Genomic DNA, 25,268 nt, shown 5'->3' on the forward strand with positions numbered 1-25,268 from the left:
TTATTTTACTTTTCCGGTTTTGGACCAGTCTGCGGAATGTCGTAATGGATTTGTTTCCGTGCAAGCTAGGAAAAAGAGTTATTGCAGAAAGGAATGCTTTGTTATTCAGCTAGTCGCGATCCCCCATGACTGTGTTTTACTGTAATGTTTTATTTTTGCAAATTTGCATCGTTCAAATAGCAAATAATGGTGCGGGTACGAGCGAAACTCTTTCACGCCCGAGAAGATTATGGGATGATGGAATTTTCGAAAACATTTTAGCATGAGTGCAACAAAGCTTGAGACCGATTACGATACTTTACGCTGATATTTGATGATGAAGATCAAACGTTGAATGTCAGAATCATTATCCGATGGTTGCGATAATCTTGCAACCGTCAATTTGGAAGGAGCGGGCACAATTTGGTACCAAACTCTTCATAATCGTTTTTACTCGGTGTAAAGTGCAAAGTATCTATGCAGCAAGCTTCCTGGTTCCTGCACGGCAGACAGATACAAATCCCTCCCGCTAGATCAAGATCGGCAGTAAGCGGTCATGCTGTTAGTAATTTCAAATCACTCTCCATATCGATCGGCCGACGGGATGTAGAACATTTTTAATCGTAAAATCGATTCGAACGCTGCGAATTGCACAAATCCTCGCCGGAACAGACAGCAGTACAACCGGGCGGCGATAATTTACACATCTTCTCTACGGCAAGCGCTCGCTCATCATGTCTGGCCGGTTGCGGACAGATGCAGACATCGGTAATGCTTCAGTGATCGCAGTAAGTACATTACTTACACTTTGCTTTATTTATGCTAGCGTTCTACAGCTCTCCTGAAGCGAGCGGACTGGAAGCCATGGTACAGAACGCATGCCTCGTAACGTTCGCCACTGTCTGACTGAAGGCGATAAATCGTAATGATCATGAGGCGATGCTGATGTCGATCATTATTCAACGCGATCTCATACTGGTGTTGCTGAACGCTGCATCAGTTACAGTAGGAGTTCGCGTATCGACTAGAAGACTTGCATTGCTTCCAGCGGTTACGTGTTGAACAGTGCCGAGAATGAATACTGCCTTTATTTATGTTCTCATTCTTAACGTTGGCAAAAAATAGAATATTGATTTTCGTAATTGCACCCCAGCACGAAGACATTTAGTTTATTTTGTATATGTGATGTTTCAAACGTTGATTTATTTTGTTTTCTATTATAAGCTTCGATATCTTCCTCATCGTTTCTAAAACATCTTTAAGACCGGCTAGGTACACTTTAATGTGTCTTGCATCGATATCATCAAAAACGCCTTCCCTCACTTTAGCACATCTTGAAGAGCGATCGCCCCTGGGGATGCTTATCAGATTCAGTGCGGACCACTGCCAGAGGTTTCCATAAGGTACTGCGCTAATCATGGCCGCCAATGGGATCGTGAATTCCCATGAGATGGCAAGTTTACCATCCGCTGCCTTTGGTCGGTTTCCGTACAGCATGAGAAGAGTGTGGCTGGGCTGCATTATGAAACCGAACCACACTGCATTGAATTGTTATGCGCGATAATTGCAGTCCATTGCCAGTGGATCCCAGGATTGTGGGTGAGCTTCACCGCGGTCTCTTTGGACCACGGTGTGTAATGGCCGGGTCCGATGCACCTTTCTCCTGGAACTAAACCTTGTTTTGCAATCGTCGTGCAACTGTGGCTTATGTGCAGCCGTGCTGCATAGAAAATTCACAAAGATTGAATTGAATAGAATAAAAGATTATATGAATAAGGTATAACGTATAAATATATCGTAGGAGAAGCGTTTCCATGCAACGTTCCTGCAATTAATCACACAAATTTAAATGTTGTGTAAGAAATGATTGGATAAAAATATGAACTAACTATCAAAACAAAGTTTCTCGGAAACTATAGCTAGTTATAAATATTGCAAAACTGAATTTACAGTCGTAGTAACTACGAATCATAAGTTGAAAAAGAACAAAAAAAACATATAAGGAAGCTTGCCATTGACACCTTTGCATGCTCGGTCCGACCATGTTCCTACGCGGAACCCAATAAACGTCCGGCATATGATTTCCAATACAACTGTGAGGACCAACAAGGCCACTTAGCTTGTCTTGGTTGAAACACATCGAAGGTAATGACAGCCAAACAGCATCCTACTCGTCACCCTACGCCGATCAGTCGAATGAGTCGGCTGGGTTCATCACTGCCTGGCGGCACAGTGTTGAAATCACCCGGAGACGGGAAAAAGGCGTTCCAGTCTTGTGGGAGCTCATCTACGTTTTCGTCACAAAAGCTAAAAGGGCGGTTGAAAATGAATTGCTTCTGACAAGCCCACGTCCCATCCTTCCGACCCGGGACTAGTGCAGACACCGTTCGGTGCATTAATCGCAACCACATTATCCGGTAATATTGAGAAGTTTAAAGCCGGTTCACGATTGGAAAAAAAGTTGCACAAAGAAGGAAAGCTGTCAGTATTGTTTACTCGTCCGAATAGTTCTTGTTAGGTGTCTAACCATCTTTAGCAAATGTAGACAGACAAAGAAAGCAGTAGGATAGAGTGTAATTTATCGGACGCCATGAGGAGTGTTGGCAATGACTATCTAGTTTTATTAATCCACCCCAGCGAGGAGTGAAGGTCGCATGTAATACCATATACTTGCAGAAACGCAGTAACAAATGCTGCCCACATATTAAACCAAAGGAAATTCTGTATCAGACGTTTCTAATTTATTTGTAACTTGAACTTAGGGTATGACACTTCAGGCGTCTAAAAGATGACCCATTGCACTTCTAGTTGACAAATTGAAATGGTTATTAAGGTAGGCGCCAAATGATTTCCCTCATTCCTGAGATCACGTTTCTCATTGCTCCGTACATGGGTGTACATGTTGACACCGCTGACCCTTAATTCTGTTTTATCATAGTGTCCTAGTGGCTTTGGGTCGGGTTGTCCATAAAACTTGTACAGCCGTGATCACCTCGGTGATCAAGTCCGCATTAGATGACAAACCAATCCTAACTGGAGGCTGTCATCACTTCGAATGACGCACGATAGGACGGGAACATTCCCAAACACGCTGCAAGACGCTGGAATTAATAGCCTGCATACCCGTCATGCTGATGTTCTCCTTTACCTCTAACATCCAGACCTACAATCGCACCTCAGGCTATGTTGTTAGCCATCTTGGCATCTTCGTGTTGCCGGTGAAAGTTTTGCATGAGACATAACGCCGCGCGGAAGTTTCGAAGGGAATGCGGGAAAGAACCATATGCTTGCTGAAAATACTTTTCAACACTCTTCGCAACACTATGAGCCGCACCAGCGACTTTTTTGTGATGTCATTCGATACCAAACAAAAATCACTGCCGAGCGAAATGGTATAGAATAATTGGTGGCGTTAGTGGTGGTACGCCCTGCAATAGAAATGAGTCAAAGCCAATGGCATTCGAATTGCTCATTAATGCGGCAGCTCTTAGGAATTGTTTGCTGTTGGCATTCAGCGACAGATCACATCTCGGGTGTAGGAAACGAAAAGGAAGAGCCGGATGATTGTGAAAGAAAGAGTCTTTTCGTGTGTGCTGGATGCTGCCTAGGGCTGCAGTGAAAGTAGTGCAGGAACTGGAGGGAAGTAGCCGGGCATTGTCGCTTACCTCGCGTTAGCGAAAGTGAGTTATAGAAACCGTGCTGTGTTTGTGTCCGGTGGAGATAGAAACGCCAGAAGCCATACCATCACTTCACTTCATCATCAATTCAACCATCACAGGCGGATCGTATCGGCTTTGATTTATATCGAATAAAACTTTCATTGATTGTGTCCGGTAGCAACATGGCCGTTGGACAAAGATGTATAATACGATCTACAGTGTTTAACATCAATTTTCAGGCGATTTTACTATTAGAGGATACTCTACGTGGCTGTACAGTACAGCACACTGCGCAGTGGAGTAAAAGACATCAACAGCAGTACAAGCGACGAACTATTATTGCAGTTTTTGGAAAGAAATAATTATTTGGAATAATTAGGAATAATTGCGTCACTTTTAAAGTCCTTTTATTCTAATTTTCTAATTAAAAACTTCATATTCTTTTACTTTTAATTCTTTCAATTCAACTTTTCAATTCTTAGAAAATATTCACAGTTCGTACAAACCTGTTCGCAACATTCAATTCTGTTTTCTTTCATCTGTTCGTAGTGATTATGGGTGTACAAGATTGCGTGAAAATGATACTTCAGGATGAACTGTATCTACTCTCTGTTAAAATACAAATTGTCACACGTTTTACACTGTTCTGAATCGTATCACAAACGTATTATCTAGGAAGCGATAACCAACATTAAACAGAACCAAGTGTCCATTAGCCAGATATGCGGGATGTTTATCGTTGCAGACGATCTATCCATGGAAGGATTATAATTAACAAAACATACTACACAATCGTGACATTGTCGCTGATGGTAGCGTCACAATTGACGGAGGCTTCAACAAAGCTGTAATTACGTACACCGTCCGGAGCCGTGATGAGTGAAGATCAATGCATTTTAGCAAGAAAAAAGGTCCCATGGTTCTCAAGCGTTTCACCATTACCACCAGCCCTCGTATGTGTAACGACGGCACAGAAGCGAATGAGAATTTCCCTTTTACTTTACCAATATGATCTTCGCATACATCTGCGAGCGTAAAAAAGGGGAAAAATGCACTCACACATATTGCAACACGGGAACCACACCCGATTATGGTGCATAGTTTCCTTTATTCACAGTAATTTTGTTTCCAGGAAAGAACCATGAAAAAATCTCCTGATGAGTGTGCCGACCGTCAGAAAGAATGTTCTTCCCCGACTAATGGCCGCGAATGGATGTGATGGTATGGCGCATCGTTCCACAGCGCAAAAAAAACAAAACAAACTGCGTTTCCCAAACGGACTGAAAGCGGTACCGAAAAGGAAGCGATAATGCGCCAGCCTGTATAAATCATGCTGCCATATTTCCGCTCCGTGCGGTGATGCGATACGTGACGATGGCTATGCATCCGGCGGTGACCACAACGGCGTTGACGGCTCAACGCACGGTACCATAGCCGCCCTTCGGGAGGAACGTGCACCGGGTGAGTATGGAATCTAGAAGCCATAAATCAACGCAGGCTGATGATGCACCGTGCAAAAGTTGGACCAAGCGATGTGGCTGTTTGGAATGATATGTTGTAGACTGGAATGCCGGTGGTCTACGGTTCGATGCGTTAGGTTGTTTATGGAATTTGTGACAAATGCAGGAAAACACTTTCCAACAGCGTTTGAAGTGCATTTCCCAGCGTCAGATCAGAGTAGGCAAAGGGATCGACACACGTTGTTGAGACGTATTTTTATTGTGTCATATAAGCCATATTTTAACGATTAGTCATATTATGATATTTCTTTTATGTATATTCCAATATGACGGCTTTCGCCTTACAGGCAGTCCCCGAGATACGTGGTTCCTATTATACGCGGATTCGGAGATACGGGGTTTTTGGAAATTTGACAGCTGAGCTAGTTTATAGCACAAAATTTAAGCAAAATGGTGAAATATTGGTCGAAAATACCTTTTATGTCACATAAAACATTTATTTTTAACTTATTTTAATGCAATCTTTCTAAAAATCGTCTGATGCGCTGCATAAATTAAATGCAGAGAAGGGAGTCGACTCTGTGACTTTGAGGTATAAACGAAATTGCACCAGGATTCGACTTACGTGGAAATTCGACATTCGCGGATTTTCCCCGGTTATAGCGGTCCGCTATAATAGGGTATCTCGGGGACTGCCTGTATTGTCAACACCCCTCTATAACACTATTTCAATGAAATCTCAAGCACGACTATCGATAACTTACAATAAAAAAATTTACCTGTGTATTATGGACTTCCCCTTTTTTTAAAGTAATAAACATTTCATTTCGAATAAAATATTTCTCATTAAAAAGCTTGCAAAATTAACAAAACGATGTCTAACATTAGGAACATTTGCAACCAAACCGGTATTATACGCAACATGACGAGATTCCGCTGCTCATCCATAAGGCAAACCTTTCAAAGAGAAATCTGATAGTGAAAGAAAATGATTAAATTATTCTAGTGAACACATTGAGCTTTTGGTTCCGGGACTGCTTGCATTTCCGGTAGATGATGTCACAGGCAATGTCAACATCGTTCACCATCATCAAACAGTTTGACCGTGTGTGCAATGGACACTCCACAACCAACATGAAGTGCTGGACAGGCTGAAGAACCCACCCTGTGGTAGGCTTGGTGTTGGTGAGTGCATTTTCATCGATGTTTTCGACCTCCAACGGCACAAGCCAACCGAAGTGGATGACGCCATACCCGCCTGAGCTTTATTTAATCTCCGCCAGACACTTTCCACCACCACCCGGGCTCTTTTTTACCCTTTAAATGTGGTGGTGGCGAACATTTGTCGCGCTAAGCAGTTTCGCCTCCTCGCTTCTGTACTTGCACCACGGAACCGGTTCGCGAGTGGCTTGAACGCGGTTTTAGTACGTTTGTTTCAAGCGCCCGAGATTAACCGCACCGTAGAGGGACACCGAATTTCATTCACGGACAAACGACTCCCCGTACATGGACGTGACGTTTGCGATGTTGTTTATGGCAGTGTCTTTCGTGGCGCAATGAGTCAATATTTGTGCCGAAGGAATAAGACTTCATCCACGGGAGTTTTGTGAGTGTGTGTGAATGTATGTGTGATGAGTGAGCCAGTTTCCTTTTTCGGCTCGATTATGGTAATGAGACAATCGGTAAGCAGAATGGCCGCTATGCCTACGGCCTAGTAGATTCTTACAGCTGCTGACAAATTGTTAAACTCCGAATAATCCGCAATAAGAGAAAGTGAGACAAACGGTTCACAAAATGCGAATTTTGTGCAGCATTCAACGCAGACATTTGAAATATAATTTTAATCATGAGCAACGCTTGTAAGATAAATTCATCGTTAAAGTGTTATGTTTGTTTCCCGTAATAGTGTTGTCCTCGACCTTTACGAGCGCCAAAGACTGGACATTCACTCAAAAATCTTGGCCTATTCTTTGGAACTCCTACGCTCGTCGGTAACCCATTTGCAAGGGGGCTTACCCTCATCTGAAGCCCGGCCACGAAGGTTGAATTGCTTGTAGTCGAGACGAGAGACATTTTATTTTCGCAAAGCTTACCTTTCGCTTCACAGCTGGCCACGGTCAGCACTATGCAGGCTAGCGCGTACAACAACTTCAGCTTCATCATCACGACGTTCGGGGTGGTATTTTCAACCACTACGCCACTTAGGTAGATCACCAGTCTGGGAGCTGTTTCGTTGCAAAATTTGGGATTTGGGCACAATCGAATGCACGACACTGGCAGAGCACCGGTACACTTGGATACGACACGCGGCACCTACACCACCATAACAACAACTCCACAAGCGCGACTATGTCGGCGCGCACACTTCCAATTCTCGATCGAACGATTTCGATGCTCGGCCAAGTGACGAACCCTTTGAAAGAGCCGTTCGGCTGAGCTAGGTAGGGCAAGCTTGAGTTATGCAACGGCACGTTTTGAGACACTGGGGCCGTTAACGATTTAAAGGCCGTTAAACAACACGGGGTATACCTAGACGCGTCGAAACGGGCAGTTAGAAAGGGCACACGGCTAAACACTATGCAACGAGCAGCAGCCTCGAGGTGGCAATTTTCGTTTGCTTACTTCGCATTCACTCACTGCACTTATTTTGAAGAATGGGCTGGAAAATAGGGGAAATTTTCAGCTACATACATAAGGGGCGGATTATGTGATCGATGGATTGATTTGCATGTTTCTTGTTTTAGGGGACGCCGGAGCTTCCTCGTGAGTGATGCAAATTTTACGAAATACATCACAATATGGATGTGTTTTGAAACAAATATAACTCAAAATCAATGGAATGAGCGAGCAAAAAGTGGTGTAAACATTTAATACATTTTAAGCTACTTCTTGATGCTTCAAATCATTATTCACCAACTTTATGATAAACTCATATTGTAATGTACCATGGTAAGAGAAATCAGCACCAACATAGATATTGTACCGCGATTCCCGAGGGAAAACTTTCTAATCACTCAGCGTACCGCAAAGCAAGAAGGGAAAAGACTTGGATGTGTTGGATCATGCAATTTACCGGCTAGTTGCCTATGGATACGATATTGCTAAGAGTACCGCTACACATATTTAAATAATTCACTGCAAAATAGTAAATTATGAATACTGTAATAATGTTGGTAACAGTACGCTACGCAACTGCAAGCTGTTGTGACCGCATCTGTATTGTTTTGAGTATGAAAAACGAACAAAAACCTATCATATACACTGGTTGCCATAAGCACTATCACGGAGCACACACTTGCCCAGGCAGATCTTTACGATAATTTGTGTTTGCGGTGCGAACAGCTTCCCATAAAGCCACGCAAACTGCAAACAATCGTCTCCGAGAAACGCCAACAAACTCCGCATGTGCGATGGGGCGCTTTAGATCACGATGGGGACGATCGTACTGATAAATTCAAACGGTCGCGGAATCAGACAACGTTATAAAAAAGAAGGTAAATCCACAGCGACCTTCGTATTTGCTCTCTACACGATGTTCTTTCGCTGTTGTTTTTTTTGTACACAGTTTGCACATAGTGATAACACCACTACACACAGACACAGAGCGACTTAACGTTCACTTGCCCCTCGCGAACGATGATAGCGACCACGGAAACACAATCAACTTAAACGCCTCCACTGACGGCAAACCACAAAAGAGGTACCTTTACTCTCTCAGCATCAATATGCAACCCAGTAACAAACACGGAACCACATCGAATGAGGTGCACACCTTACGAAGGAACAGCAACGCGCAGCGGCCTCTCACTGTAACGACTCAAGCTGTACTGATTTTCGTGAAAGACGGCAAAGTGTGTTCGCGCGGCTTACGATCGCGATCGCGAGAAGCGGAGAATAAAGATCGGAAAACGTACGCACCGGCGGTTGCAAGGCGTGCTGCTAGACAGAGCGAATGGTGCAGGTTTGGAAAGTATATTGGTCACGGGAAGAGAGGAAACAAAGAGTGATCAGCATAAAGGAAGAGAGAATGTGTGAGAGAAAGACAGAGAGAGAGAGAAAGAGAGAGGGAGAGAGAGAGAAAAAACGACCAAAAGGTACACTTGATCTGGTGTCCAGTTTCGGTCATGGGATAATAAAGGATCTGTCATTTTTAGTTTTTTCCGTTCGATCTTTAGGTATTCTTTTGTCAGCTACCTTATCTTATTGTGGAATGGTAACTCTTAAGTAAGCGATTGAATAATGTATTGAAAAATCTATTAAAAATATTATTTACGTATAATATGTCAGTTGGTAATAAATTTTCAAACAGTAATTTTTTCAATTCTGATCAAAATCGAATAAAGAAATAAGATTATGTGATCTATACACTGGCTTCAAGAACTTCAAGAATAGGCTATACTACACTAGTTACAGTTATTTACAACTTTACGATCATCGCGAAAAAAATCATTCTTCAATGTATGCAAAACATCAAACCTTGAGGGTTAACGAACCCAAGGAGACTACTTTTACAATGGCTTCCTCCAACGACTGCAGTTGTTTTTTTTTCTTTCGTCTCAAGGAGCCGGTTACAGCTGGAGAACGAGAATTGGCAAATAAATAAATTGAACTACGTTGGATTCACGAACGAGCTTAAGAATCAATTTATGGTTGATATTGAGAAACGTAGCTTAACTTTGCGGTCCGATCGTGCCAAAAGGGAAGCACAAAATGGGACACCAAAGGATACTTGCGGATACCAGCTGGCTCCTTTTGGCGAGAAAACAGGTTTCAACAGTAATGCAGGTGTGGTAAAGTGGTGTGTGTAGGATTATAAGATCTTTTTTTTTATTAAGATCATCGACGAAAGCGCCTTATATTAGCACAAGCAAGACAATTGTATTGCGGGTTTGTAATGCTTTACAGATTATTATTGTTTTATTTATTTAAAAAACACGCTAAATCATCATCATCCAATTAAAAGAATATTCTAACGTACAAAGTGAAGTATAAGAACACAACTCGTAATCACTGGAGCTTGTCTCATTTGATTACAAGTACGATTGCGATGTGATCAGTGAAGAATCATTGTTTCCAGCTGTAATTCCAGTATCGACACAGCTTTATAATGCAATGAGTAGCACTCATGCACTCTCATGGTTAGTTAGCTTTGGATCTCAGCTGCTTCTAGAATCAAGCTCAGAAGCAATGCATGGACAAGAATCTTCATGAGACCAAAAACAAATAAACCGCCACGACATACGATGGGCCATGAGTCGCTAAAACTCGGTAAAGGCTAAATGAGGTGGGGTAGATATCATTCTGCTTAAAACCCAGATAAAATCAGCGACCAGAACAGGTCCACGGGTCTGTGCATGACTTCAGTACAACACAGCCGTGTCATCGCAGCAATCACCTTTACCGTTCTTTGGACGAGACAGTTACAACTACAGACAGCCACCGGTCTCAACATGCATAGAAAAACAGTAGGTTAAACAAGGTTCACCATCAAAATGAGTTTTCTCATGTGGCGGGGGTAGGATCTTCGGTTTAATCTTGTGTCTTGAATCTTACATCACCGTACGGCGGACGGATCCGGATGATCCGCTAGAACGTGAACGGTTAACATATTCACATGCACAACCGAAAAGTGCACGTCACAAGAATGAACTCCACGAGGCCGTCGTTGGTGGTAAGTACCGAAAAGACCGGATAGACCTACATACGGTAGCGCGGAATACACTATTAACACAGTTACTAGATGCTCATGCGCATCACACATGCTCACTTCTGCCCGTTTCGTCTGTGCGTCAGCCCCAGAACTATGCGATTGATCCGAAAGCCAAGTTCATTTAGGCGTAATTGTGCACGATAAAAGTACGTGTATTATTATGCTCCTTTTCGTTCTTGGTTCGTCTCGGATGTGGGCCCTGCTGTGGATGCTGTTGCGATCAGAGGAAGGTAGTAATTAACGTGCATAGTGTGTAGGTCAGCGAAAATTCAACCCTCTTCCTAACGGTAGAGAGAAACGTTTAGAATCAAGTGTTTTCTTAAAATTCCGTAAATCATTCATCATTCTGAGACAAAGCTAATGGATTTGATATTGCTGTATTTGCTCTAGTTCAGAAATTGTGGTTTTTCAAGGATTTACATGCAAATCGCTTTTCCATCAACTGGCAAATCTTCGTGAATTGTATTTCAATTGTAGCCTAGCTACAGCACGCTGATCTTTTCCAGTGCTACTCGTTCTATCAGATAAAAATCTTGTACGCTTATCAGCACAAAATTAAACTTCTTGCTTGAAGTACGTAAGAAGCAAAGAGAAGCAACATAATGTCTCTATGCCTAACTCTGCTGCGGTAAGCCCCTCCGGCTTGTGGTCGTGCGAGAGGCATTGTTGGGAATAATATGATTAATGAATTAATCTTTGTTCCATGTACAGTCCATACCGGGGTCCATATTCGGGGGGAAGAGATGTAGAATTATGTCATGAACCGTTCTTCTAATTTTAAACCATGGAATCATTCTCGCAAATAGTAAATAGAAGATGAGAGTTTTTACAAAACTGCGATTGTGCAGTATTTAATTTAATTATCCGACGTATGCTTTGAGTAACGTATCACGTCGTTGTTGCGAAAAATAAACTCTCGTACTAATACGATACCAGCGTGGTATAAATTATATCAGGCGCTCAGTCCACCACTGTGAGCATTCTTGAGCGTCCATTCCCAATTTACCAGGCTGTTGTGCATTGCGTTCCGCTTGGTGATCGTTTGGGTGAATTCTGCCAACTACCACAATGAAGAGTGATAGAATTTATTTTTCATTTCCTTTTTTCATTCCTCCGCTACTGCTTTCAGTTCCTGTTTTATTTACTCTTATGTTCGTTTTTTGATTATTTATCTTTTCAGTATGTGAATTCTCTTTTGGAGATGTGAAACCGTACGATTCCTTATAAATAAAGCTGAACTTTTGGCTGAAATTCGCAACCGAAAGGAGAGAGAAATTCATTAGCAGACGAAAACGGCCAGCAAAAAAAAACAAGCTCGGCGGAATGATAATCAACCTAGAATGGCATTACGCACCACTATACCTGTATCGTCCGTCAACATCACGTGTGGGATGTGAGTGAGGCGTGATCTAAGTTCCTCGACTTTGAATCGGCGTTTTCGTGGACAAACTTTTGGCAAGGCCATTGAACTGTTTGTGAAGGATCGTACAGTATGTTTTGAAATGAACGGTTGCATTTTGTGTGACCGGCTTCCACTGCCACTGACGGTGAGGTCATCTTCAGCAAAATATCGTTGAGAAAGTGTTAATAAAATCCACAATTCTCGCTGATAATATTATTTTGACACTTTTCGATGCACACATGTATAATAGTTGCGTAAAGAATTCATAACTTTAAATGTAATTGATCACACAAAGAATATCAGTCAATTTTTTAGTATTGTCATCCACGCTACTGTCAGAACGTTGTAACAAAATCTGAACTTTAAAACTAGGTGCTATAGTCGAAGCAGCTGTTTGCGAAAATTCAAACATTTGACGTTAGCGGTGTTGTACTGCAACAAAATAAAAACAAACAGCGCAAGATCTTGAACAGCGCATTGTTGATAGAATGGATTTCGAACCAGTTTTTTGTCTTTTATGTTTTAAGCGTGAAAATCCCGTCAATGCGATAAGCTGTGACGAGAAACCGAAAGTTGTTACTGTTTTGTGCCGCCAATTTTGGTTTTCCCCGGAAGAAATCCAACAAAAGTACGTGTGTGGCATCTGCTGGACGTATGTAGCAGATTTCAACAATTTCTACGAGCAAATTAAAATGATACACTACGCTGCTGAGCAACAAGAAATAGTGCTGGAGGAGGATTCAAAACATTTCGGAGATAATGAGTTGAACGGAACGATACTTTTGTTAGAAGAAGAATCATCTTCTTCTTCTTTGAAGAAGTTGGAAGACAAACTAGTTGTAGATAAATGCGACGAACCTGATCCTTTGGTGAATCGAACAAACGTAGAAACGATTGTTATTGAACCAATCGATGTTAAGGACACATTCAGTGACGGTCCTACCCGTACCAATGCTGAATGCGCAAACATATTCAAAGGAAACTCCCGTAAAAGGGGGAAAACAGATGGGAAACGAAAATTGATTGTAAATGCAACAACACAGCAAACGGAAGATTATCCTTGCGATGAGTGCAATTATGTACTGCCAACAAAAAATATGCTACATGAACACCGGAAACAACATACTACATCACAACAACACACTTGTGCAGAATGTGGGAAATCGTAAGCACGGTAATAGTATGTTAGATGCAAGACCTGGAAAAACTATTTTATTTGGTCTTTTAAGGTTTTGTACTGCACGGCTTCTGCAACAACATCACAAACGAGATCATGGGCCGGGATTAATGTGCGACATATGTTCAAAATGGTTTAAAACTGGGGATGGTTTGCGTAATCACCAGAAAAACTGCCACTACCCGCAAGGCACAGAACGCGTGGAATGTTCAATATGCAAAAGATGGTAAGTGTGCAGCGAATCGTGATTCAGTTCCTTGTACAATTCTTTATCTCAAATTGTTAGGCTGAAAAACATCGGAAGCCTGAACAAGCATATGATCAGACACAAGACAAGCGGTAAACCCAATATATGTGAGATCTGTGGCAAGGTGGCCCCCACCTATACGGCACTGAAAAGTCACAAATTGTTTGTACATGAGATGGAACGAACTTTCCGTTGTCTAGTTTGTAAAAAAGCTTTCAAACGAGCATTTACCTTGAAGGTGAGACTGATTATTTCGTGTTAGATAGATTATAACTAATCGGCTACTTCATTTGCAGGAACACATGACAATACACACCGGTAGCTCACTGTACAATTGTCCACACTGCACAAGAACTTTCAATTCCTCGGCCAATTTACACGCGCACAGGAAAAAGAAGCATCCGAAAGAGTGGGAGAAAAGCCGCAATGAATATGAAAAGCGTTTTATGGGAAAATAATAGTTGGTTTCTGGTTTGAGACACTACACATGTTTGTCTTCAAGGACTTGGTGTACCATTTCTAATCGGTCGCTGGGTTCGTGAAGGATTTTACGGTAGATGGAGTAGACTGCCCCGGCGAGTTTAAGCTACCAAAAAAAGCAGCTAGGAACGAAAGACTACGTAAAATTTGAGGGGACGGGAGGTTCTTAAAAAAGCCAATTATGGAGCCTCACGGACCCTGATTAGCCATTGCGCGGTATAATCGATCCTGCTATCCAGATGGGAAGTGGGAAAATTGATAATAAGCTTTAATGTAATGTGTTAAGGTATTTGGGGAATGTTTGAAATAAACGAAAGTGGGAGGAAAACAAACTTACAGCGACGTACAATTTGTTTCGCGGTAAAACTGTTGATAAACAACTATTATTCAAAGAAACGTCATATGCCGGTAAACGTCAACCCTTGCAGGCCGCCGTGTTACCGTGGGTGCATCATGTTTTGCATTCAAAAGACAAAATAAATTGTTCAAAATGATTCGCTTGTTTTTTAATATGTCAAATAACAGTACATTTTTGGTGGGTAATATACTTAACCGACTATTGTGCGTATTTGCAACAAAATTTACAACTACGACTTTATCGTTCTACTACATCAGAGCCAGCTGCACCAAACGTCATTCCAATCTGACACCACGTAAACAAACGACACACATCCACGTATTGGCCCGGAATGGGAAAATAATCCGTGTGAAAAGTACCTCCCTTGTTCAACAGATGCAAAAGCGATTTTATCGTGGAATGAAGTGTAATGGAAATGAGTTTATATTGCGCCGTGTGAATGTCTGGTTCGCAAACCGCGTGTGAGCGCGTTTTCCGTGTTTCATTCTATTCCAATGCTCAATTCCAATGGCAGGCTTCGGACATGTAGCGATAGTGGTTAGTTGCGGAGGAAATCATACATTCGGTGTGCGGCGCAGAGAAGCAGCGTAGAGGGCAATTGTATCTAGGGTCGTGATAACATAGCAGCACAATTTCGCGGGTATTGTGTGTGGAAAGCATATGCAGGCATTTGCTGGGCACGGTGGAAAGTTTGAAAGCAGGTTCTTGTTTTTCATACAAAGGTGTTATTTGATAGTGCTCGTGTGTGTTGCGGTCGACACGCACTGGTTGAAGATTGTTTCAAAAATTCTAACTTGTGATAACGGCGTCATGCGGCCACGTAAGACAATTTTGCTCGTTGGTGTACTGGTAATCTGGGTGTTAATGACTTATCTCGCGTTTATGCGCTCCGTCCGGGGAACGGATGGTTCGCGACCCAGACCTGCGGTCGCCAACAAAGTGATGCTGGAACAGGTGCAGTATTTCGAGGAAAATTTGAAAAGTTTTTCTGAGAACCGACAGAATCTGTACCGCGATATCATAAACATTTTGCGGCAAGAGGTCAAAGTACCGAGCGTTCCAGCGCAGGCGATTCCCATCGTACCATCCAAAGAATCGCCGGGATCAGCTATTGCCGAAGGAGAAAAGGCGAAGGAAAGAAATTCGGAGTTTGAAGAAGAAGCAAAAGGTGTCCTCGGTGTACCTGCTCCATTGGCACCAATACCAGAGGCGGAAGATGAACGGCCAGAAGTGGAACGTGTTCTGAGCAAATTTCAGCAACGCTATCTCAACAATGATCCAGCATTTCCGGTAATCCCAGTAGTTGTGTTTGCGTGTAATCGCATCTCAGTTAACAAGTGTTTGGACGATCTGATACGCTATCGACCAAGCGCAGAGCAGTTCCCTATTATTGTTTCGCAAGACTGCGATGATGAAGCAACTAGGAATACAATCCTATCGTACCGAGACGAGGTGACGCTTATTCAGCAACCAGATCAGTCGGACATTCCCGTACCACCGAAAGAGAAGAAGTACAAAGGTTATTACAAGATTTCGCGCCATTACGGTTGGGCATTGCGGGCAGTGTTTGGCCAAGGATTTGATTCGGTTATACTGGTCGAAGACGATCTCAGTGTGGCACCGGACTTTTACGAATATTTCCTGGGCACCTATCCGATTTTGAAGCGCGACAAATCATTATGGTGTGTATCGGCGTGGAACGACAATGGCAAGGAAGGTTTAATCGACAGCACGGCGCACGATCTCTTATACCGGTCCGATTTCTTCCCTGGGTTGGGTTGGATGATGACGAAGGATCTGTGGGACGAGTTGGAACCGAAATGGCCCAAAGCGTGAGTTGTTAGATAAGCAAGACAATGGCTTGTTTATTGTATGTTGAATATTTTTTTTATTTGCGTATTCAGATTTTGGGATGATTGGATAAGGCAGCCGGAACAACGTAAGGAACGGGCCTGTATACGCCCCGAACTGCCACGAACGAGAACGTTCGGCAAGATAGGTGTATCCAAGTAAGTAGAGAGAGAAAATGTATAAATGAAATTTCTTTTAAACGACAGTATCGGTTTGCTAATACAATTTCATTTGCTTTTATTACAGTGGCCTCTTTTTCGACAAACATCTCAAGTATATCAAGCTAAGCGAAGAATTCGTCAGCTTTACCAAAAGCAATCTATCCTACCTAGTAAAGGTAAACCGAATGGCATGCGATTTATCGATCGTTCAGAATGATTAATTTCCATCTTTTTTTTCATCATTCAACCATACTAGTCTGCATATGATGACGCGTTCCTAAAAACCGTCTACCAAAGTAAGGTGGTACCATTGGATGAACTGAAGCGTGGCATAGTAATGACCCGAGAACCGATTCGCATAGCGTACCACACCAAAGAACAATACAAACGGGCCACCAAGAACCTCGGTCTAATGGACGATTTTAAGGTAAGTACCGTGCAGTAGTGTCACTTGCAATGGTGTGTAATGCAATTGATTAAAACGCAATTGATTGTTGCTTACGGTTTACAGAGCGGTGTACCTCGAACGGCTTACCGGGGTATAGTTTCGTTCTTCTACAACGGACAGCGTGTTTACCTGGCGCCCAGTGCAAATTGGAAGAGTTATGATCTCACCTGGAGTTAACAGAGCGCTCCACTGCCCAACCTGATCTAGCGGCGCAGCATTGTTATCGTTTTGTTGCGAAAATTTTTTCGAGGTGTATTCACTTCCATGAAGAACTGACTTTTCTTACACACTCGCGGGGCCAGTGAATCACATCAATTGGTGGCATTTGTTTTTGTTTTAGCGTAGACGTTGGAGGTACAATTTTTTTTTTTGAAGATTTCAAAGTTCACCTGCACAGATGCATTGCAAAATTTTAATCGACGTTAAGTGGTGTTTGTTTAACGATTCTAACTACGCAGATTCAATTGGCATCACAATTGGTTCCCTGTTATGGCAATCATTTTAGTTGTACTTGTAGCGAAATAAAAAAAAAACACATGTGAATCATTCCTAACCTTTAAGTACTTGCAGATAACATAGTTTTGTGTTGCAAAATGTTTATACTCTAATTAAAAATCAGCTCAATCCCGTATCATTGTTAAATGTGCAGGAAAACGAATGTGCAGAGATGGAAATAATCAATCACAGTTAAGTTGCTTGAGTTAAGATAATCAATACCTATTGTTTCAATGAAACGAGCTTGCAATAGCCTACAACAGAAATCAAGAAAAAAATAATTATTTTCAAGAACATTTGATATCAATAGTAACAGGTTTGGTTTCATAACTGAAATTTCTACTTCTTTCTATAAAACAAAACACTATCAACAACAGTTCCTCGCTACTACTTCCACTTACGTTCCTTTTCAGTGCAAAACCTTGCATACAAATAGTTTTTTGTTATTTTTCGTTACGCTTTGCATTCGCTAAACATGAATTTGTGATGCAGTCTAGGACAACCAATAGATTTTAAGAAGGTGCATACAAAGTAAACATACTGCATATGCGCTGCAGCAGCTAGTCAAAAGAGTGTTTGTGTTGTGTATATGTGATTATATCGGGAACAACGGCCCACCCAATGGTCACCATGGTGCAGCTCAAACAAAGATCCGTAGAGCTAAGTAAGGTCGAACACAAAATTTGCGCCATAAAGCGTGTGATTCAGTCACACAAATGAAACAAAACCCGGAAAGCAATACATTTCGGCTCCCTCTTTTAGGAAATGTGCGTAATGGTTTAAGCGAAATCATGAATTAATGCGAGAACATAGCATACATGACGTAAATATGATAATAGGACAACAAAACTTTAGTCACTGGTGAATGTTTGCTAGAGGAGTTAAAGAGTAAAGCATGAAGGATTATTAAAATACTATAAAAAGCATAACAATCTCGACGTTCGAAAACACTACTAACGTCACCCACTGCAATCTACGAGTTTTGCGTGGTCTCTGTGAATAAGTAAACCTATTTGAAGTAGCATTTTTAAATATTAGTAAATAAAACACCGAAACTGTACGTGTCAAATAGCACTCGATTCGAGTAAACATTAAATCAGTAATTTGCTTCAATGATGGCAACAATCATTAGCAAAGGGACAAGAAGTAGAAAGAAACTAACCAAACGAAACGTGTTTGTGTCAACTGAAATAAATATACACATCATGCCGCCTACACTCTGAGAAACACATAAACTGTGTCAAACGTTGTAAATAAATCAGCTCGTTGTAGCTCTTGTGTTACCGTATTTAGGTGTCATCATTAATGTTGTAAAGTAGCTTATCAGTAAAGATCTTAGTTGATTTATGATTATGATAAATTGGAACACGTTTAGTAGACGTTTTGCAGGCACTGTTTTAAAATACATGTGTAGTAATAATCGTCACAATACAGCGTGCCATTATACATTATGAGCGTTTTCGTGGGTTGCTGTGCAATTCATGCCGAAATATTGCCTACCAACCGCGACGCAAGGAGTTTCGTATTCGTTCTTTTATCATAAGGAGTTTTAGTGAATTATTTTATTTTTGAAAAAAAGCGCCTCGAGTTCTCGTCAATATACCGGATATTATTTATTTATATTTGAAAACAGGATATTATAAAAAGAGAATACAAGGCCAGTTTTACAGGAAAAAGCTTCTCCAGTGCAAGCTTTCCACTATTCTCTAGGGTCCGGTAACTCATGTATCGCCGGTTATTACACAGTTGCTCAAAGCAGTGTATTTCCATCTGTCGTGCAGTGTCCATTTAAAGACCTCGTAACAGCTGTGTTGTTGTCAAGGAGTTGTTGTTTCTCCATACTTTGTAGACTCTTTTTCCCATATTTAAATGTTGTGAGATTATAGAGTCCAATTTCGTCAGGTATTCATTTTCAAAAATGAATAAAACCGGAAAAATGCAGAGAGTGTATCTCTATTTTCGGTTAGTTTAATTTGAAAAGTCGTGCATGTTTATTTAATAGATTTCCTTTAAATGTAGAATGCAATAACAAATTGACCGATTTTTAAACAAATACCTTTCCACATAGTGGCGTATCCAACTATGCATGGTCCATTGCAGCACGGTCAATATTTGATAAAGTAATCGATAACTAACTTACTGCATGTTCCCACACGGGCTGAAGAAATTTTACATCGTTATGCACTTCGTGTCCTTCAGATATAGTTGATTTGGAGTTTCTAATTTTCTTTTGAAGAAAATCTGGAACATCCAAAATTTACAATCTAGTAATGCTAGTAAAGATGCTAGAGGATGTAGTTGATTTCCAAGGTCACGAAAAACCTTAATCTTTGATGCGCTTTCGATTAGATGCCGTAAAACCACACCAAAAAATCGATGTGTTATTTTAAAAGAAATTATACTCGAATTTTTGAAACTAGAGTTGAAGTATTACGTGTCTGTAACGTGTTACAATGATATTTCGTGTGGCGCAGCATCCGTTCGAAAAAAAAACGATCTTTTACGTACGATCGTTGGACACGCCCTCTTTTTTGACGGATCCGAAGTTGATGGCCAAAATCATAGTTTCGAGATCTTTGTCTTCTTTTACGGATACGAATATATTAAAAAAAACCTATTTTAAATTGATAGAATTTGTATATTTCCACTGCAGTCGTAACGGTTATCAGTTAAGTAATTTAAACAATTGTACGTAACGGAATTGTTTGCTTGTACCAATTATACCACAAACTTTTGATGTTTGATGTTTGATTTCATCATCCATTATCCATTTATGTATTATCCATTTACAGATAATGACTGCCGGTCCGGTAAGTTACATGCTGTAACATAGCGAAATATCTGAACGACGCAATTTAGTATAACACCTCATTTATTTATTTGAAGATCATTAAACATTTTAACTTCATGGAGACAGGAAACGAGGAAATGGTTGGCACATATTTTCGTTCTTTTAAAATCTCAAATTTCGTTAAGATAATGTTTTTTTTAGATTGTGTCGTCCTCAATTTCCTCGCAATCAATTTCACTGGACGAATCCTGCTCACTGCCGGGCAAACCGTCCTTTCCTGGACATTCGTTATTGTTTATTATATCAGTGCCTTTTTTACCGCCGGCACGCGTACTACAAATGATTGAAGATTCAGCAACATTGGATGTGGTTAAACTATCGATCATATTGCTGGGATTGCCAAATGCTCGCTCGAGATCTGCTATACCCGAGCTATTACTATCCGTTGCCAACAGTCCCCCATTCACTAGTTCGTTTGGGTTAAACTTTGGACCTGCAATCCCGGCGGCTGAGTAGTAAGCTCCTTCGATAAGCTCTCCCGACGAGAGTGGCCTCAAACCGAGTGGTTGTGCTAGTCGATGTTGTGGCGAAGGCGAAGGAATTTTGTGAAGGAAAGCGCCCGGTCCAGATGAGTTTATTGTGGTGATATAAGCTCCTGGAGTCATTCCCGGTCGTGTGGCGAAGTTGGGATTCGCGTTTATTGGGATGGAACCAGCAAGTCCAGAGTATGGTCTAATTGCGGCTGGATGTTGCATGCCGAGCGCTGGATGATGGGGCGATGCACTTGACGTACCGGGTTGAGGACCATTCAAAAGAAGCGATTGCACGGGTGTTGGTCCGTTCGGTGTTTGACTGAACAGCCACAACCGATCTCCGACGACCATCGGACGGGCAAAGCTTCCAATACCGAGTTGGGAGTAGTAATGTGAAGCGAGCGACTCCACGTCGGCTGTATATTTCCGTTTCCACTTGGTGCGCCGGTTTTGGAACCAGATCTTTATCTGTGTTTCGGTTAGGTGTAGTTGCTTGGCAAGCGCCGTTCGTTTGGCGACAGACAGGTATTTCCCGCGCTCAAATTCCGTCTCCAGTGCTTTGATCTGTGCCGCTGAGAATGCGGTTCGTGGACGTTTTTTTCGGTCGTCGTGAGTTGTAAGCCCACCTAAGAAGGAAGAAACGAAGAAAATCATTTTCTAAAATTAGGCTAATTCTTCAATTCAATTCAAATTACAAATTTTACAAAATTGCAAGACCCTAGATGAACCATTACAATGGTAAATATTGGGTGTCTAAGAGAATAGTATGTAATTTTGTTCTATATTTAGCATAAAAAGTCAGCGAGATTAAGCAAGTTAATAAAATCAATAAATTTTCTAAATGTTGTTTATGTTGTTTATGTTGGTACAACAACTTCAAGAGGTCCAGGCCTGCCATTTCTGGCCTTCTTTGACTTAATTCACACGTAGCTGGAGAGTCATTCTTGTGTACGAGGCATTGGTTGTGATTTTAGAAGAGTCCTGACGTGTGAAGATCGACGTCGTTACCGAATATATCTACGGGTCGACTCATTTTTTAGATAATAAATAAAATCACAGGCATATAACCAAATTTCAAGCAACGTGCGTCATTGTGGGTGAAGGAATGAAAACTGCCTTCTACAGCTACTTCACCACAACGCGTTTTTCCCGCATCCTCACAACGCGGGCTGTTGATCGACATTCGGTGACAATTAAGTGGCGTATTTGGAGGCAATTAGAAAACGATTAAATGCCTCTTTGGTGATGATTGATGAGCAGTACGACAGGTTTGTTAGTTGTCCGGACTTTATTCTTAGGCGAATGGTTGTGTTACGGGAAATACCGATGATTGGTGGCCAAACGAGACGAAGGAAGAGCCTTCTTCTGTTGGGTTTAGAAAAGCGATGAAGAATGAGACGGTCGTAGGCGATAAGTTATTGAGAGAAGTATTTAAAGATGTTGCTAAAAATATTCAATCGTCTTGAGTTAAGGTGTCTCTAAGTCTGACATTTTGTTGGGGCAATTTCCGAGCATCAATCAGTATCTTGTATCGCGTTTTTTATTTTTAGTTCTTGTAACATATTGAATATTAACGTAAAAGCAAATTCAAACGCTTCGCGGTTTGAGAAAATGATAATTTATCAAACTAAACGATTTTATTTGTTCTCTCAAGGCTATGATTTCCTACAATTTCGAGGGAATACTAATCGTTTAATTACATTTTTTTATTGGTATTATAGTGGATTTGCGCCTGCAGGTTAATATTTACCTTTGTTTAATCAAGATATTTTTTAAAATTGTGATCACGAACGCAAAGATCGCTATAATTCATATATGATTCCTTTAAGAATTCAAAATGTCTTGAACTTATTTCTAACTAGTAATGAAAACTAGTAATTAGTAATGACTGTTATAATGAGTTACCAATTACTATTATTCCATGATTCGATAACACGTCAATAAAGCATTGGAATAATGTATTTGCTTGGTATTTTTTGCTATGTTATGCTATGAACAAGAAGTTTCAATTCACTCACAATGTTTTTTCATCTCTTGAACAATTCTCAGATAAAGTATTTATTAAGTAGTCCTCAAATTGTTGTACTCATCTTTGTCGTGTGTCCTCTCAATAAATGAACCACATACAAAACTACTACTAAATGAATAAATTAAACTAGTTTACTAAATAAATCTCATAAGAACCCTGCGTGAAATCAATAATTTTGTTGTTGTAGCATAACGAAACCAGACCATAAGTTTTCATGGAATTCATCAAATCAAACCGTTATATGGCTTATGAGTGTTAGTGATAGTGTTGCAGATCTTATTACGACTGATCTGCACTGAATTACATCACTTCTTTGGAGGTTTTGGTCTGGCTATTGCCTGGTTCCCATAACTATACCCATTACGGGATTTTATGTTGTTAGTGTAAATTACAATAATTTGAAATCGAGAGACGAACCCTTGCCGTCGGTTCGAGAAGCTTCACATAGGATCGCGAAAGGCAAATGTTAATCTGGAAATGTTTGAAATACAATCTACAATTGAACCTCATCGAATAAAGAAGTGTCACGAGAAAGAAAGAACTATCGGAAAGGGAATTGGTATTAACATATGTCTTGCGTACAATCGTTTTAGTGTTGTACATAAATTATCTACATTTACCTCCAGCGCTTCCCTCGGATGCAATCTCCGAGCAGTTATCCATTGTGTCCTCGTTGCAGCTAGATTCGGGCGAAGAAGATCTCGCCCGCTCCGACGGTGGTCGATCGTCAAATGAACCAACGCTTGGTTCAGCCTTACTAACATTTAAAAACTCAGCAGCAGAAGCACTACGTGACATCATGGTCTGATAGACCATACCATTAGGTACCGTGGGAATGGGGGCGGAAAAGGATACTGCAAGACGATCATCCACTCCGTGATAGCATCCGCTGGAAGACGATGATGCACTAGCTCGATCCGGTTTTGCTAGCAGATGCTCGATCGAGAAACTATTTTTTGTACGATTATTTGCTGTCGAGTGATCGACATGGTGAATAGTGGATGGTGTTGAGGTTGCAAAAGTGGACGCCATAGCTGTTGTAATGGTCGATGTCACTAACGGTTTGCCGAGTGAAGGGTGGTTCATAGTACAATAGTATTTAGTACACAGCACTGATTTTAAGCTAATATGGCACTCTGTGTAGTCACATTTTCTGTCGTTCACTCGAACCCACTTATTCACGCACTTTTCAGAAACTTTTCAGAACTGTTTCAACACTAGTTATATTAAAGCAACAAACATGCGTTTATTAATTTTTCTGCGACGTTTTTCTCACATAACTAATGTCAAGTACGACACACGGCGATCACTTGCTTACGTCCGTTCCGATGAGTTTTCTACAACCGACTGTGCGGTGGAAAAGTTGAATGTTACTGCGAAACAATTTTCCTCGTACGATCACCGACGATCGAGGATGTTCGTGTGTTTCAAAAGGTCCTGAAGACAAGCAGAATTTGAAAAGATGTAGAGCACAAATTCACTTGATGCAACGCCTTCCGAGCTATTCGTGCTGGCTTCTGATCAGGGTTTGTCAAACACATAGCCAAAGGCGATAGCCACAATATTGGATTAATGTCATTCGACTAGCTTGTGCAATTTGAACGATCTGTGCATACGTAAGTGGAATATGGTTGAAAGAGTAAAATGCAATTTCTTTTAAATAAATAAAAACATGATCCGAGCTCTGAGTTTACTAAACCCTGCTTTGGGCCCTCATCTTAAGATTTGGGAAAAGAAGGCGTGTCCATTGATCGTGCGTAAAAGATCATTTCCCTAGAGTGGATGCTGCGTCGAGTTAGTGAACAAGCAGCATCAATAAATCATTGCCTAATTATCCGGGCCGAAAGGAATTTTCCGAAGAGTAATCACGGAGAACGAACGAAACAACCTACACACCGCGGAGAGAATGTTTTCATTGAAAATGAAGGCAGTTTCGGTACTTACGGTTTGAAGCGTCTGTGTGGCAGAGGGAATGGACACAGCCATTATCAACGCATCATTTCATCGTTAGTATCTCATCTGTTCGGTTTTATAGCGGCGATATTTACTTCGATACGCCACAGCGAATTGGGCGAGTCTTGAGACAGGGCAAAACGAAAATAAATTGGTAAAATCTGTTTATTGAATCATCAGGAAGACATCGGAATTTTAACTACGGTTAAGGAAAAAGAGGGGCATGAATAGACGGTACGTTGAAGGCGTACAAGTTGCGATTTAATGGCACTCTTAATTGAGGCCTAATTAAGCTATGATCATGTACTGAGAACTCGTTCATGTGTGAAGCTGATGACGGAATAGTACAAAAGAATGTTACATTTATGTTTGTTGGTTGTATTGTTAAAAAGCTCACTAACAGTATACTTATACTTACGTATTTAATTAACATAATAAAATTTCATATATCATAAAACATACTTTATCATACTAATGGTAAAGAAATAATATATTTTACCTTTATACCTTATATCATCACACGTTTGTATGTAAC

The 25,268-nt window shown here is 41.1% G+C and overlaps 4 protein-coding genes across 5 annotated transcripts in view; 2 read left to right on the forward strand and 2 right to left on the reverse strand.

Annotated features, from left to right (window-relative positions):
• The window catches only part of LOC128304960 (uncharacterized), a 47,395-nt gene extending 38,488 nt beyond the window's left edge, over window positions 1-8,907 (reverse strand). Inside the window, exons 1-2 of one of the 2 annotated variants that reach the window (XM_053042214.1) lie at window positions 8,803-8,907; window positions 7,192-7,757 (exon numbers count right to left, since the gene is read on the reverse strand). In XM_053042214.1, the coding sequence (XP_052898174.1) occupies window positions 7,192-7,261 (70 nt within the window). In that variant the 5' untranslated portion in view covers window positions 7,262-7,757; window positions 8,803-8,907. The remainder of the gene's footprint in view (window positions 1-7,191; window positions 7,758-8,802) is intronic. The other variant, XM_053042215.1, reaches the window with a different exon arrangement.
• A 3,791-nt stretch (window positions 8,908-12,698) lies between these two features.
• Window positions 12,699-14,390, forward strand: LOC128304260 (zinc finger protein 90). The gene is made up of 4 exons (XM_053041420.1): window positions 12,699-13,375; window positions 13,440-13,613; window positions 13,674-13,872; window positions 13,931-14,390. The coding sequence occupies exons 1-4, from the start codon at window positions 12,699-12,701 to the stop codon at window positions 14,090-14,092; spliced, it is 1,212 nt and encodes a 403-aa protein (XP_052897380.1). The 3' UTR covers window positions 14,093-14,390.
• A 458-nt stretch (window positions 14,391-14,848) lies between these two features.
• Window positions 14,849-18,582, forward strand: LOC128301756 (alpha-1,3-mannosyl-glycoprotein 2-beta-N-acetylglucosaminyltransferase). The gene is made up of 5 exons (XM_053038378.1): window positions 14,849-16,304; window positions 16,377-16,481; window positions 16,570-16,660; window positions 16,741-16,911; window positions 16,996-18,582. Exons 1-5 carry the CDS (start codon window positions 15,133-15,135, stop codon window positions 17,107-17,109), a joined length of 1,653 nt encoding a protein of 550 aa, XP_052894338.1. The 5' UTR covers window positions 14,849-15,132; the 3' UTR covers window positions 17,110-18,582.
• Window positions 18,583-20,415: 1,833 nt separating this feature from the next.
• Window positions 20,416-23,866, reverse strand: LOC128304523 (homeobox protein Hox-D3). The gene is made up of 2 exons (XM_053041716.1): window positions 23,401-23,866; window positions 20,416-21,377 (listed from the first exon to the last, which is right to left on the reverse strand). Exons 1-2 carry the CDS (start codon window positions 23,864-23,866, stop codon window positions 20,416-20,418), a joined length of 1,428 nt encoding a protein of 475 aa, XP_052897676.1.
• Between the last annotated feature and the right edge of the window lie 1,402 nt (window positions 23,867-25,268).

This window comes from Anopheles moucheti, chromosome 3, assembly GCF_943734755.1.
Source record: "Anopheles moucheti chromosome 3, idAnoMoucSN_F20_07, whole genome shotgun sequence".
Lineage (NCBI taxonomy): Eukaryota > Metazoa > Arthropoda > Insecta > Diptera > Culicidae > Anopheles > Anopheles moucheti.